The following is a 15034-nucleotide window of genomic DNA, read 5'->3' as shown; positions in this document are numbered from 1 at the left end:
GGCCTTTCCAATGCCAATTATAAACTACACTACAATGTGTTGGATCAATGTTACATTTCTGCAAATATTGTGGGGAGAATATGAAAATATATATCAAAAAGAAGTGTAACAAACCTAAAATCTCACAACCCCCCTGCAGTACTACTAAAGATCCCCTAGAGGTTTTGCAGACCTCTTGTTGAAGACCTCTGATGTACAGCATTTATCTTGGAGAGTGGACTTCTACGGTATCTCTGGCAAGCTGCTCTTCTGTCAAACACACCATCAAAAGCTCCTACATATTTTCATGAATAAATGTTTGCCGCTAAAAAAAACAATTGTACGCCTGGTCATGTTTTTAGATTATTTATTTATTTAAATTCAACAAATATCATCCCCTTCTTCTTCTCATCACACTCATGTTCTTTGCTGCCATGGTTGGAAAAACAAAAGGTATACCTTGCTAGCTATTAAGCTAACAAGTGAAAAGCCGAAAGTATTGCTCGGGTTAACTGTGACATTTGCTACGCTAACTAGCAGTGGGGAGGCCCGTAACCCGAAATCTTGCTTGCAAACTATTCATTAATTTTCTACCGTGTGTCCCACTGAGGATTGCGGGGGGCTGGACTAAAGCAAAACAATTGAATTGAAACAGTATGAGGACAACGTAGGGTATAGGACAGATTGTATTCCAAAATCTGTGAAGCTTGTAAACCGAGGCACTTCTGTAATAAAAGTTTCAATAACGACATGCGCCCTCAGCCAATCAGATGTCTTCCTGCTCGGCTCGTTCTTTGGAGGAAACCCACCTGCTGACAATAACCTCCTGCAAGGACGAATGGAAACTTCACATTGACATTAGAGAAAGATTACTTGTATCTATTAACTGCTCAGAATATAAATCTATTCTATAAATGGACTACCAACACTGTGCTACTTCATGTTGATTTGTGTTTACCTGAACCTTCAGTTTGCCCAGACACGCAGGTGAGTCTAGCTCGGCCTCTGATAGGTCAACTGGGTAGACGATGTAACACAACATGAGCTCCTGTGAGTGGGGAAAGTCTTTTACACACTACACAAATGATAAATATTTAAAAGGAAACTAGAAACACACGCTACTGGAGGAACTGTGAAGCTTGGTTGTTACCTTGGAGACGTTAGCAGTGATGCGGCCGAGAGCTGCCAGAGACCGCCATGAAAACGGCCGTAGTGCCGAGCCGCTGAAACTATCATTCACCTTTTCTACCACCACGGAATAACTGGAAGACAATTTTGGATCGGTTTTCTCATTTCGGCATTATGGCGTGGAGTGCCTTACCTGGCGTGGTAGAAAGGGGGGCCTTTTCTGTACAACACTGAAAAAACAAAATATATACAATAAAATAAATACATTGGAATATTACTGAAAACCACGTTTTCATTTTTTTTTTAACTGCCTTTTAAAAATGTTCACACAGACATATAGAGCAAAATGCAATGCATTGACACTACCCAGTTAGGTTGGACGATACAGAGAATTTTGGTATTGATTTTATACCAAATAAATACAGGGCTAGTATTGCCAATTTGATACCTATACTAATAATATTATTTTTTTACCTCTACAATTGAGAAATGGGAGGGAAAAGCTGGATGACACTAGGTTGGTTGAGCTCAATGTCAGCAACATGGTTTCGTTGAGTGGTTACAATCAAAAAGTAAGTATTGCAATACTAATTGATTTGAGACAGCACACTTTCATTATTTACACACTCCGAAACTAAGTACACAGTGTATACAAAATACTTATTAAAGTGTACTAACGGAAGAATTCCATTTGAGAGACAGCATGGGAAACAAGGTGACAAAGGTGAGTTTCTTACAGAGATCAACGCCATACTTGGCGCCACTTCCTTCTTTGGGGACCCACCCCCTGCTGCGAAAGTGATGATAGGCTGCGTAGGAGCTGATAAAATCAGGTCGCAGCGACCGTAATTTCTTCCACAGCTGGATGATTGACAGGGGCTCCTGACAAAATCACGGAAGAGGACACGTTGATATCATACTAAGACATGTGTGTCCAATAGCACAGTTACCTTTTGCATGTGGACAGACAGACAGCCCAGGCTGTACACAAGGAAGAAAGCCTGAAGGCACACACACACACACAAACAAATCATCATGGTCATTGCAGTTTGGACTAGAAATACAGTTGTGCTCTAAGTTTACATAACCTGGGAGAATTTATGATTTCTTGGCCATTCTTCAGAGAATATGAATGATAACACCAAAACCTTTCTTCCACTCATGCTTAATGGTTGTGTGAAGCTATTTATTGGCAAACAACTGTGTTTACTATTTTTAAGTCAAAATGACAAAAGAAAGTACCCAAATGACCCTGATCAATAGTTTATATACCCCAGTGACTTTGATCTGATAACATGCACAAAAGTTTACACAAAAAGGTTTGAATTGCTAATCAAGGTTCCAATCCTCACCTGTGACCTGTTTGTTTGTTTGTAATTAATGTGTGTGTATAAAAGGTCAGTGAGTTTCTGGACTTCTGACAGACCATTGCATCTTTCATCCAGTGCTGCACAGATGTTTCTGGATTCTGAGTCGTGGGGAAGGCAAAATAATTGTCAAAGGATCTGCGAGAAAAGGTAATTGAACTGCATAAAACAGGACAGGGGTACAAAAAGTTATCCAAGGAATTGAGAATGCCAATCAGCAGTGTTCAAACGCTGATTAAGAAGTGGAAAATGAGGGATTCAGGTAGACCGGCAAAGATTTCAGCCACAACTGCCAGGAAAATTGTTCGAGATGCAAAGAAAAATCCACAAATAACTTCAGCTGAAATACAGGACTCTCTGAAAAATTGTGGTGTGGCTGTTTCAAGATGCATAATAAGGAGGCTCTTGAAGAAAAATGGGCTGCATGGTCGAGTCACCAGAAGAAAGCAGTCACTCCAAATTACTTTGTTCGAGAAGTTTTGAGGCTTGTCTCTGTGCTGTTTGGCGTAATGTATTGTGCATCTTGAAACAGCAAACAATTAATAATTACAAACAAACAGGTCACAGGTGAGGATTGGAACCTTGATTAGCCATTCAAACCTGTTTGTGTCAACTTTTGTGCATGTTATCAGATCAAAGTCAATGGGGTATGTAACCTTTTGATCAGGGTCATTTGGGTACTTTCTGTTGTCATTTTGATTTAAAAATAGTAAACACAGTTGTTTGCCAATAAATAGCTTCACACAACCATTAAGCATGAGTGGAAGAAAGGTTTTTGTGTTGTCATTCATATTCTCTGAAGAATGGCCACGAAATCATACATTTTCCCAGGGCATATAAACTTATGAGCATGACTGTACATGCACAAACTTAATAAACCCCTTACCTCCTCCAGGCTGAGTTGTAAATATTCTGTTAGACAGAAAGGATTACGTCGGACCTGCCTGGTCGCGGCATCGCCCTAAGACACACAACACCGCCATCAAGAATGAAAAAAGGTTTGTGTGTGCAAACAACGCATTCCTGTGACTCACATCAGCGTCAGAGACCACAAGGACAAAACCTGGACCTGGAACAAGTGATTCAGGATCTAAATCAGAGTCCTGGTCAGAGTCCAGATCAGGGCTACGTTCACAAAGCTGGTCAGGACTAAGACTGGAGTCTTGTGTGTCTTCCGACCTGAAATGCAAGACCAGAGTCAAGAGCATTCAGGACTGGTGGAAGTCAGGTGACCTGTGCCATGTACCAGCAGCTTGTTCCTGCCTCCAACGTGACTCCTGACATCAGCCGCAGCCTCTTGGCATTGGGGGGTGCTTGACTGTCTTCCCCTGACCCCTCGCCATTCTCTCTGCTTCCTGTTTCCCGCCTCACATCCTCAATCCCTACAGGCAGAGACAGCGGTTGCAGGATCTGACTGACAGCCTCTTTAATCAGCCCCTGAGCCAAGAGTGCAGACTCCGCCCATCCGAGCAGCTGGTCATACCTGCAGGAAGATAATGCAAATTTTGGTTGAGATTCGATACCAAGTAAATATGGGGCAGTATCACAGACACCATTTATTGATGGGATCTTCGTCTCTTTTTAGAGAGCCGGATTTTTTGGCTCGGCTCACTAAAAGGAGTGGACTCTATGGGCTCACAAACCGCTCTTTTGTTTTTTTTGTTGCTTTAATCAAATTTATTACCGAAAATATTGTGAAATGATGAGCTAAATTAATTATGAATATAAATAACAAGCATGTTTCTGAATACTATATTGTATAAATGTGCCTTTATTAACTCTACATGCTGCTACAAATAGTTATAACATTGAAAAATAAACTTACCGTATTTTTCGGACTATAATTCGCAGTTTTTTTCATAGTTGTGCGACTTATACTCAGGAGCGACTTATGTGTGAAATTATTAACACATTACCGTAAAATATCTAATAATATTATTTAGCTCATTCACGTAAGAGACTAGACGTATAAGATTTCATCGGATTTAGCGATTAGGAGTGACAGATTGTTTGGTAAACGTATAGCATGTTCTATATGTTATAGTTATTTGAATGACTCTTACCATAACATGTTACATTAACATACCAGACACGTTCTCAGTTGGTTATTTATGCGTCATATAATGCAGTGTTTCCCACACATTCATTTATTTGTGGCGGCCCGCCACGAAAGAAATAGGTCCGCCACGACTCGGATTTTCTTAATTTTTATTTTCGGGATTTGAATGCATTTATCTTGAAAGGACTGCTGGAGAGAGACTGGGGAAGGGGGAGAGAGGGTGAGAGGGGGGATTGATGCGGAGCAGAGCGACTGTCAGGTGGGATCGAACTGGGTCGCCGCAGCGGGTGCTCTACCAGGTGAGATAGGTTATAGCTGCATCGCTCGCGGCTCGTCATATATTTAACGTTAATCCGCAATTTCACCGAGCGTTTCACTGACGGTGAGCAGCCTGACGCTGCTTCATTAACCGCTGTTTGACTCGGGGGCCGGGGCAGACGCACGCAGTAACAGTCACCTGTTACCATACCGACGAGCTAACGTGTCCAGGTTATAAACCTGTTGTCAATAAACACACGTGGAGAAGGTGCTTCAGATACTAATACTAATTTGATACTGTAGTAGTTATCTTTTGTGTATTCATAATGTAAAATGGATGGATGGATGGATGGACGTTTAAAACAAAACTGTTATTATTAATTAGTAAGTATACATTTTTTGAGCCTTGTTAGAGAAAATCATATCATTGTAGTAAATTATGCAAATGACTCGATGATGTCATGGTGACCACGCCCATAGCCACGCCCCCACCGCCACAGGTATCTTGGCAGTTTATGGGAAACACTGTAACATACACTTATTCAGCCTGTTGTTCACTATTCTTTATTTATTTTAAATTGCCTTTCAAATGTCTATTCTTGGTGTTGGGTTTTATGAAATAAATTTCCTTAAAAAATGCGACTTATACTCTAGTGCGACTTATATATGTTTTCTTCCTTCTTTATTATGGATTTTCGGCCGGTGCGACTTATACTCCGGAGCGACTTATACTCCGAAAAATACGGTAACTATTGAACTTCTCACATTTTTAAATTTGACTTTTTCTCCCCAACACATTTTACAGTGAAACAACCAACAAAACAAACAACACAACAAAATGTAAATAAAAAATGTGTAAGAAAAAAAAAAAAACAGCATCGAGACGACATTTCTTTGGATACCTAATCTTTTTTCTTTTTAGACAAAAGTACTCGTTCCGTATTGACTGTCATGGGACGCACTTTGTCCCGTATTTTTATTACCGTAAGAATACAAAACAGTCTGTAAAATATCAATGGATTCCAACAAATAGAGCTTTAACAACAGGTTGCCGCTGGCTAAGGTTAAACCCGTTGATTAGTTTTTCGGCATTTGTTTGTCCTGTCTTGTTTGCTCTCACGCAGCCTCAGTGTGACGGCAGCTAGCTAGAATGATCTGCAGAGCGTCTGGAAATCGGACTACAAATATGACATTTTACCGCAATTACATTTTTCTGTAAAAAAAAAGGAGCAAATTGGGAAATTCGGAGATCTTTTTTTTTTGCACTACATGTGGCTATCACATCTAGGTGCTAACTTATTAGTATTGCTAGCTCATTTTTTCTAAGTGTCATTTAGCAACTCTGCTCTCGTTAAAATAATGTCTTGTCCCCAAAAACACTAGTTGTGTATCTAAATTGTTGAACATAGTGTGTCCAGCTTTATGATAGTCACACTACACTTTATTATATTGACTCTACATTTTATGATAGGAACACTAAACTTTATGATAGTCACACTACACTTCATGATAGTTACACTCCACTTCATGATAGTCACACTCCACATCATGATAGTCACACTACACCTCATGATAGTCACACTACACTTCATGATAGTCACACTACACTTCATGATAGTAATGCCACTTCATGAGAGTCACACCAAACTTTATGATAGCGACACTACAATGTATGATAGTCACACTACATTTTATAATAGCCAAACTACACTTTATGGTAGTCACACTACACATTATGATAGTCACACTACACATTATGATAGCCACACTACACTTCATGATAGCCACACTACACTTCATGACAGCCACACTACACTTCATGACAGCCACCCTACACTTTATGGAAGTGACACTACACTTCATGAGAGTCACACCACAATTTATGATAGTCACACTCCACTTTATGATAGTCACCTTCCACTTCATGATAGTCACACTCCACTTCATGATAGTCACACTCCACTTCATGATAGTAATGCCACTTCATGAGAGTCACACCAAACTTTATGATAGCGACACTACAATGTATGATAGTCACACTACATTTTATAATAGCCAAACTACACTTTATAGTAGTCACACTACACATTATGGTAGTCACACTAAACATTATGATAGTCACACTACACATTATGACAGCCACACTACACTTCATGACAGCCACACTACACTTTATGGAAGTGACACTACACTTCATGAGTCACACCACAATTTATGATAGTCACACTACACTTTATGATAGTCACACTACACTTTATGATAGTCACACTACACTTCATGACAGTCACACTATACTTTGTGATAGTGACACTACCGGGGTCTCCAACAATTAGCTGAGGATACAGTGATTTACCAAAGGGTCAAATATAGTATATAGTAGTTTTATAATTGTTACATTGTGACATTAGGCTTTTATTTAATGACAAATGATCAAAATATAGAGTAAAGACCATGGCCACAGGTGATTTAATTTAAATGTAGCCTGCCATATAAATAAAAGACATATCTCACCTCTCCTTCCTTTATGTCAAAGTAATTCCAATACCGATGAAAGATGAAGACCCCTTCTCTATCATAAAGCTGTTATGCAGGTGAGATGTCTGTCCAAAAAACATGTTTATTTTTATTCTGTTAGGTTAACCAGAAAATAATTATATTTAGGAAGAAAATATAATTGTATTTTGTTCATTTTGTTGTTTGCACAAAAACATTACAATATATATAATTACCCTTCAACGTATTTGTATAAATCCAAAACATGCACATCTACTTGAAATTCTGGTTGAAGTCAAATAGTATACAAATATGTGTGTGGAGATTGTCAGTCATCAGGTCATATAATCCAAAAAGGTTTAATCGATACAAATGGACTCTTCTGAAAAGAGTCCTGTTGCCTCCATTCGGCTTGTGCAGATAATAATAAACTCATTTCACACAAATAAAAAAAGGGTAAAAAATCAGGTCAATCAGCCCCACAAAGTGTCCCTTAATTTTTTTTCAGGCAGTTGGCAATCCTACTTGGTCATTAAGTAAAATGGTCAGATTTAGATGTTCCTGGACCAGCAGCAACATTCTAATAACCTGACTCTCGCCAGATCCTTGTAGTTCGCTGAGCTCCACACAAGGATCTGGGCTCGACGGCAATGCAAACTCCTTCAAGATAGCAAAAAATAATGAACCAATCAGGATCGCCGGGCGGGATTTAATAGATGTGACGTAGCGCCGAAGCGACTGCTTGATTCAAACAACAATGGCGGCATGCAGCGAGGAGTCGTGTGCTGACATTGATTCTGCTATTGCAACTGTTTTGCGACATCTATCGTCTAGTGACATTCCTGTGTTGTTTCAGTAAAAGTTCTCTAACTTTTCGCTCTGTCGTTATCCGATATGTCGGCTGTTCTGTTATGGATTTCCCAGCGTCACTCCCATCAGCGTCACGGGTTGATTTCGATGTGTTGAAGTAGCACGTCATTCAAAATAACGGACAAGTGGTTTATCCAATCACATACAATTATTTTTTTTTATTTTTACAAGGCCCCGCCTTCTGAAATACATATCCTATTGAGAAGTCCCAGATCCTTGCGTGGAGCTCAGCAATCTGGCGTTCTAATGTCTAACCCAGCGATCGGCAAATCGCGGGTCTGGAGCCGCAGAATCTTTAGTGCCGCCCTAGTGACTCCCTGGAGCATTTTCAAAAATGTATGAAAATGGAAAAAGATGGGGGAAAAATATATTTTTTGTTTTAATATGGTTTCTGTAGGAGGACACACATTACATAAACCTCCCTAATTGTTAGAAATCCCACTGTTTAATATGTTTGTATTTATGCTTCACTGATGAGAGGATGTTTCTCTTGTTTTCTCCTATTAATTTTGGTGGTCCTTGAACTCACCGTAGTTGTGTGAACTGTGATGCAACAGTTTGTTTACATGTACAACTTTCTCTGACGCTGCCACAGAAAGACACTCCTTCTTTGTTTCATTTTGTCCACAAATGTTTTATGATGTGCATGTATGCACAAAGGTGAGCTTTGTTAATCAGGCATGTTTGATCAAGTGCATAACTGCAAGCTAATCGATGCTAACATGCTATTTAGGCTAGCCGTTATGTACATATTGCATCATTATGCCTCGTTTGTAGGTATATTTGAGATCATTTAATTTCCTTTAATTGTCTATCTGTTAGTGATGGGTCCGGCAACACCGATGCATCGGCGCATGCGTCGAGCTCATAGAGCAATACACTGTGTCGGTGCGCGTACCGCTTTTAGAAAGTCACGTGACCGATCATGAGCTGTTTTGGTCACGTGACCGATACGCGAACTGTGTCGCACTCCCGCCTCCTCTGTGCCCTTTGAGCGGGTCTTTTCTACAGCCGGAGAAATAATAACTAAGAAGAGACGACTAAAGTGTTGATAACAACCAAACCTAAACCCCCCCCCCCCCCTCTATATCCCACACCCGGGATTGTAAATAATGTAAATATTTTAATGTATATACTCTGATGATTAACTTGTGTGATGACTGTATTATGATGATAGTATATATCTGTATCATGAATCAATTTAAGTGGACCCCGACTTAAACAAGTTGAAAAACTTATTCGGGTGTTACTATTTAGTGGGCAATTGTACGGAATATGTACTTCACTGTGCAATCTACTAATAAAAGTATTAATCAATCAATGAAAGAAATCGTCTAAAATTGAATACGTTGGAAAAACTGTTTTTTTAAATAAAAATGTGTAAAAAATTAATTAAAAATATTCCCAGTCCACAAGCATCCTCATTCACAACACGTTCTCTTAGATTTCCATGTTATGATACATGTTCACATTTTTTATTGACTGTATCTAAAAAAGATTAAAATATATTTTTATCTAAATGAAGATATGAAATAATCCTAAATGAAATACAATGACTTGGTTTGTATTATTATATATACTAGGTCATAAAATCAGTGTCAGTTGAGTCGGTCCATAGGTTGCCTGTATGGATTTTTAATTTCCAGCAGATGTCAGTATTTAGTGACACAGTATCGACACAGTATCAATACAGTTTTGCAATGTGTCGAAACGCTTCATGACGCCTCATCAACCCATCACTACTATCTGTATTGGCGACTTGTCAAGGGTGTACCCCGCCTTCCGCCCGAGTGCTGCTAGGATAGGCTCCAGCACCCCTGCTACCCCGAGAGGGATACGTGGTAGAAAAAGAATGGATGGATGGATGGATGGATGTCCTCTGTGTATTTAATTTATATTTGCATGTCTCAAGACACATTATCTATATGTAATATTGGCTGCATTTTTGATAGTTTTTTGTGTTGCCATGTTGTTCCAGGCCACTGCATTTTTGACAGTTTTTTTGTGTTGCCATGTTGTTCCAGGCCACAGCAAACATTACACAGCTTGCAAAGATTGTAATAAATCCCTTAGAAGAAGACAGCCTTTCCTTTTAACTTGGACACACACATCCATACCTTTGACCACTAAGCCAGTAATTTCCAGGAGTTATCTCACCCGCTAAGAAACCTCCGTTTTACTAATGTTTTCCAATATTGTAATAACGTGTGTAATAAATATTACAATTCAACATTTCTATCAACGAAGATTTGCGCCAGCCTGCGACACAGTCATTTTGATAATAGGCTTATATAGCTAATATAGACATTTACATCATGTGTTGCCTTCATTATAAGACTTATTTATATAAGTGTTTAAAGGCCTACTGAAATGAATTTTTTTTATTTAAACGGGGATAGCAGATCTATTCTATGTGTCATACTTGATCATTTCGCGATATTGCCATATTTTTGCTGAAAGGATTTAGTATAGAACAACGACGATAAAGATTGCAACTTTTGGTATCTGATAAAAAAAAGGCTTGCCCCTACCGGAAGTAGCGTGACGTAGTCAGTTGAACATATACGCAAAGTTCCCTATTGTTTACAATGATGGCCGCATGAAGTGAGAGAGATTCGGACCGAGAAAGCGACAATTTCCCCATTAATTTGAGCGAGGATGAAAGATTTGTGGATGAGTAAAGTGCAAGTGAAGGACTAGTGGGGAGTTGAAGCTATTCAGATAGGGAAGATGCTGTGAGAGCCGGGGGTGACCTGATATTCAGCTGGGAATGACTACAACAGTAAATAAACACAAGACATATATATACTCTATTAGCCACAACACAACCAGGCTTATATTTAATATGCTACAAATTAATCCTGCATAAAAACACCTGCGTGTTTGTTACGCTAGCTCCTAGCTCCTCTGCTAGCTCCTAGCTCCATAGAACACGCCAATACAATTCAAACACCTGATCAACACACACAATCACTCAGCCCAAAAGACCGTTCACCTAACCCAAGGTTCATAAAGCTTATATATTTTTAAAAAGTTACGTACGTGACGCGCACATACGGTCAAGCTATCAAATGTTTAGCAGCCAAGGCTGCATACTCACGGTACCTGATATTCAGCTGGGAATGACTACAACAGTAAATAAACACAAGACATATATATACTCTATTAGCCACAAACACAACCAGGCTTATATTTAATATGCCACAAATTAATCCTGCATAAAAACACCTGCGTGTTTGTTACGCTAGCTCCTAGCTCCTCTGCTAGCTCCTAGCTCCATAGAACACGCCAATACAATTCAAACACCTGATCAACACACACAATCACTCAGCCCAAAAGACCGTTCACCTAACCCAAGGTTCATAAAGCTTATATATTTTTAAAAAGTTACGTACGTGACGCGCACATACGGTCAAGCTATCAAATGTTTAGCAGCCAAGGCTGCATACTCACGGTACCTGATATTCAGCTGGGAATGACTACAACAGTAAATAAACACAAGACATATATATACTCTATTAGCCACAACACAACCAGGCTTATATTTAATATGCCACAAATTAATCCTGCATAAAAACACCTGCGTGTTTGTTATGCTAGCTCCTATGCTAGGTCCTAGCTCCATAGAACACACCAATACAATTCAAACACCTGATGAACACACACAATCACTCAGCCCAAAAGACCGTTCACCTAACCCAAGGTTCATAAAGCTTATATATTTTAAAAAAGTTACGTACATACGCAAAAAAAAGTTGCGCACATACGGTCAAGCGATCAAATGTTTAGAAGCCAAAGCTGCATACTCACAGTAGCACGTCTGCGTCTTTGTCATCCAAATCAAAGTAATCCTGGTAAGAGTTGTTGTCCCAGTTCTCTACAGGCGTCTGTGTATCGAAGTCAAAAGTCCTCCTGGTTAGAGTCTCTGTTATCCGAGTTCTTCCATCTTGACTGCATCTTTCGGGAATGTAAACAAAGAAGCGCCGGCTGTGTACTGTTGTTGCTGACTACGTTCGAAAAATACGTCCATTTCGCACCGACAACTTTCTTCTTTGCTTGCTCAGCTTCCTTCTCCATAATGCAATGAACATGATTGCAACAGATTCACGAACACAGATGTCCAGAATACTGTGGAATTATGAAATGAAAACAGAGCTTTTTCGTATTGGCTTCAACGTGGTTCGCCGGGCTACGTCACGCGCATACGTCATCCTCAGAGGCGTTTCGAACCGGAAGTTTAGCAGCAAATTTAAAATGTCACTTTATAAGTTAACCCGGCCGTATTGGCATGTGTTATAATGTTAAGATTTCATCATTGATATATAAACTATCAGACTGCGTGGTCGGTAGTAGTGGGTTTCAGTAGGCCTTTAAGGTGTTTAATTTTTTGCATCTCCAGACAGATTAGTTTTTTGTATTTTTGGTCCAATATGGCTTTCTCAACATTTTGAGTTGCCGACCCCTGGTCGAATCAGTCATCACAGTGCGGTTTACTGTGATTTTTGACAGACATGTAGTGACGTGAATTTAATTTACCATGAATTGATTAACGTGGACCCCGACTTAAACAAGTTGAAAAACTTATTTGGGTGTTACCATTTAGTGGTCAATTGTACGGAATATGTACTGTACTGTGCAATCTACTAATAAAAGTTTCAATCAATCAATCAATCAAAACGTCACTGACCTGGACTGTGTGAGGACAGGAAGTAGCAAACCTTCATGTTCTACAAAAGAACCAAAAAAACAGTTGACTCCAGTGCTTGTAGTCAATATATGTACATCATATGGACTATGCTGTGCAAACTTACTGTCCCACTGGTCTGAAACACTGTGGTCCGGTCTGGCTCTTGAGAGGACACCTTTACCAAAGTACCCCTGAAAAAACACAACTTGTGTCATTTGCGTGGTTTACATGATTGAGATTAAACAAGAAAGTCAATTGCATAATGAATAATTAAGACGTAAAAGATAAAGACCTGTTTGTAAATCTTGTGGATGTGGTCTGGTACGCAAACCAGAACGTGTTGGTTGACGAGCTCCGCCCGGAAAGAGCTCCTCTCCTCCGGGCTGCGGCTCACAGGGAACGGAGCTTCGTACTCCTCATAAACCCGGCAGCGTCGCCGGGGAGCACGAAATTCCGCCTGCATGCTCCCGAATATGCCCAGACCAAACGGTGAGCTGCATTAACTTTTCCAATAAACTCCTTCATTGTTGTTTAGCTTTAGCATGTTTAGCCTGCTATCTTACAAGCAGCGTGAAAGTGAGTGTTACCAAATTAGTGTCCGGCTGGAAATCAGCATTGCCAGATGTGATATTACACATTTTTGTAACAGAAGTTAAAAATGATCGTATTTTAAGTAAAACTGGTTGCACATATTTATATTTTCTGAAGTAAACATTACCACGGATCAGATAATATATTGCTATTATTGCAGTTTCACAAGTTTAAATCAACTAAGAACCGTTAGAAAAAAAACTGCCACAGCGTCCCCAGCTGGCACGGAGGGCAACACACACCATCCAGTGTCGTGCAGGATGTATCCTGTTTGTGTTTGCCAATATCCATCCATCCATTTTCTACCGCTTGTCCCTTTCGGGGTCGCGGGGGGTGCTGGAGCCTATTGCCAATATAGTTTTTTTCCATTTGCTTACACACAATTTTACTAACTGTGTGTCTTTTTTCAAATGATATACAGTACACACTTTTCCAAACACCACATTCAATTTTCCTAATTCCTAGATTATTTGCAAAATGACACACTTCGGTCAAAACATATGCCCATTCATCAAAATAAAGCAAGCATTTGTAAAAATGCAGTTTTATTTTCATCTCACTCACGCATACTTCACATGATAAGACACTATTGGAGTGAGTTACCCAGAACAGTGATAAATCCAAAAACATTTGTAAAAAAAACAAATATTTTATTATAAGAAATCAAATTTTTGGGACATTTGGCCCGACCTTTTTAGCATATTTGATGAATGATTACTGTAACTTGACAAAATATATTGGCAAATCCATACCAATCGTCATTGTTTACTTTGAAGTGGGCCTATACGTAAGGACCTAAAGAGAAAGTAAAATAATCCTGTAATCTTTTCAAGAACTGCTCAACAATGATGCTGCAAACTGAAAATATTTATTTTGACCACACAGATAAAGTAACATATCACAGTAGTCAACAATGACATGCAGTACAAATTAAAATCTGAGACAAATAAAAAGGTTTGAAAAAAAATCTGGAGATAAATAAAAAAACCCAGCATAGAGTATAGGCTACATGTGCAGACTTAGGCAACAGCAACTCTATGAAAGAACGTATCTCAAAAGCCTCAATTACTGATTCTAATCATCACCTGCCCGTCTAGCTGGATCAGGCCATAGTATCTCATCCACATCACAGGTGCAAGATGAGAAAGTGTGTGTAAAGCATTGTGTGTAATAGTTCGCAAAAACTGTGAAGTAGAGTCTATGCCTAATATTACGCAAATCTGCACAGTGGTTTTGCTAACTGTGTGTACACTTTGTTAACTGTGTGAAAATGAAACATTTAGCAATGGGAAAAAACTGTAATAGTTGACTCACATTATGAGGGTTTTTAAATTATTTATCCAACAGAGTGATAAATTATTCACAAATTCTATCAGATCGATACGAGCATGATTAGACACATATTTTGTCCAGTTCTCTTGTATGAACTTTGTTTCAAACATGAGTTTTTTCTTGTTGTGTTATTGACATTGTTAAATTTACTGTCATAAAAATAATAATAATAATACCTGGGATTCAATTCCCACCTTCTACCTTCCTAGTCACGTCCGTTGTGTCCTTGGGCAAGACACTTCACCCTTTGCCTCTGATGGCTGCTGGTTA

The 15034-nt window shown here is 39.2% G+C and overlaps 1 protein-coding gene across 1 annotated transcript; it reads right to left on the bottom strand.

Moving 5' to 3' along the window:
• Positions 1 to 335: 335 nt before the first annotated feature.
• Positions 336 to 13619, bottom strand: LOC133663954 (tRNA-splicing endonuclease subunit Sen2-like). The gene is made up of 12 exons (XM_062068708.1): positions 13134 to 13619; positions 12966 to 13032; positions 12842 to 12881; positions 3721 to 3957; positions 3509 to 3653; positions 3361 to 3435; positions 2058 to 2108; positions 1845 to 1989; positions 1301 to 1337; positions 1130 to 1241; positions 938 to 1027; positions 336 to 805 (listed from the first exon to the last, which is right to left on the bottom strand). Exons 1-12 carry the CDS (start codon positions 13302 to 13304, stop codon positions 746 to 748), a joined length of 1230 nt encoding a protein of 409 aa, XP_061924692.1. The 5' UTR covers positions 13305 to 13619; the 3' UTR covers positions 336 to 745.
• Between the last annotated feature and the right edge of the window lie 1415 nt (positions 13620 to 15034).

The sequence above is a fragment of the Entelurus aequoreus genome, linkage group LG01 (assembly GCF_033978785.1).
Source record: "Entelurus aequoreus isolate RoL-2023_Sb linkage group LG01, RoL_Eaeq_v1.1, whole genome shotgun sequence".
Lineage (NCBI taxonomy): Eukaryota > Metazoa > Chordata > Actinopteri > Syngnathiformes > Syngnathidae > Entelurus > Entelurus aequoreus.
The sequence above is the reverse complement of the archived record's forward strand: the minus strand, read 5'-3'. Positions and strand labels throughout refer to the sequence as shown.

Excerpts from the sequence above, each read along its gene's own strand:
- LOC133663954 (XM_062068708.1), bottom strand. The coding sequence starts at position 13,304 with ATGCAGGCGGAATTTCGTGCTCCCCGGCGACGCTGCCGGGTTTATGAG. Across the intron at positions 13,033-13,133 it reads TCCACAAGATTTACAAACAG|GGGTACTTTGGTAAAGGTGT; the intron begins GTCTTTATCTTT and ends GTGTTTTTTCAG. Across the intron at positions 1,338-1,844 it reads CAAGTATGGCGTTGATCTCT|TGTTGTACAGAAAAGGCCCC; the intron begins GTAAGAAACTCA and ends TTGTTTTTTCAG.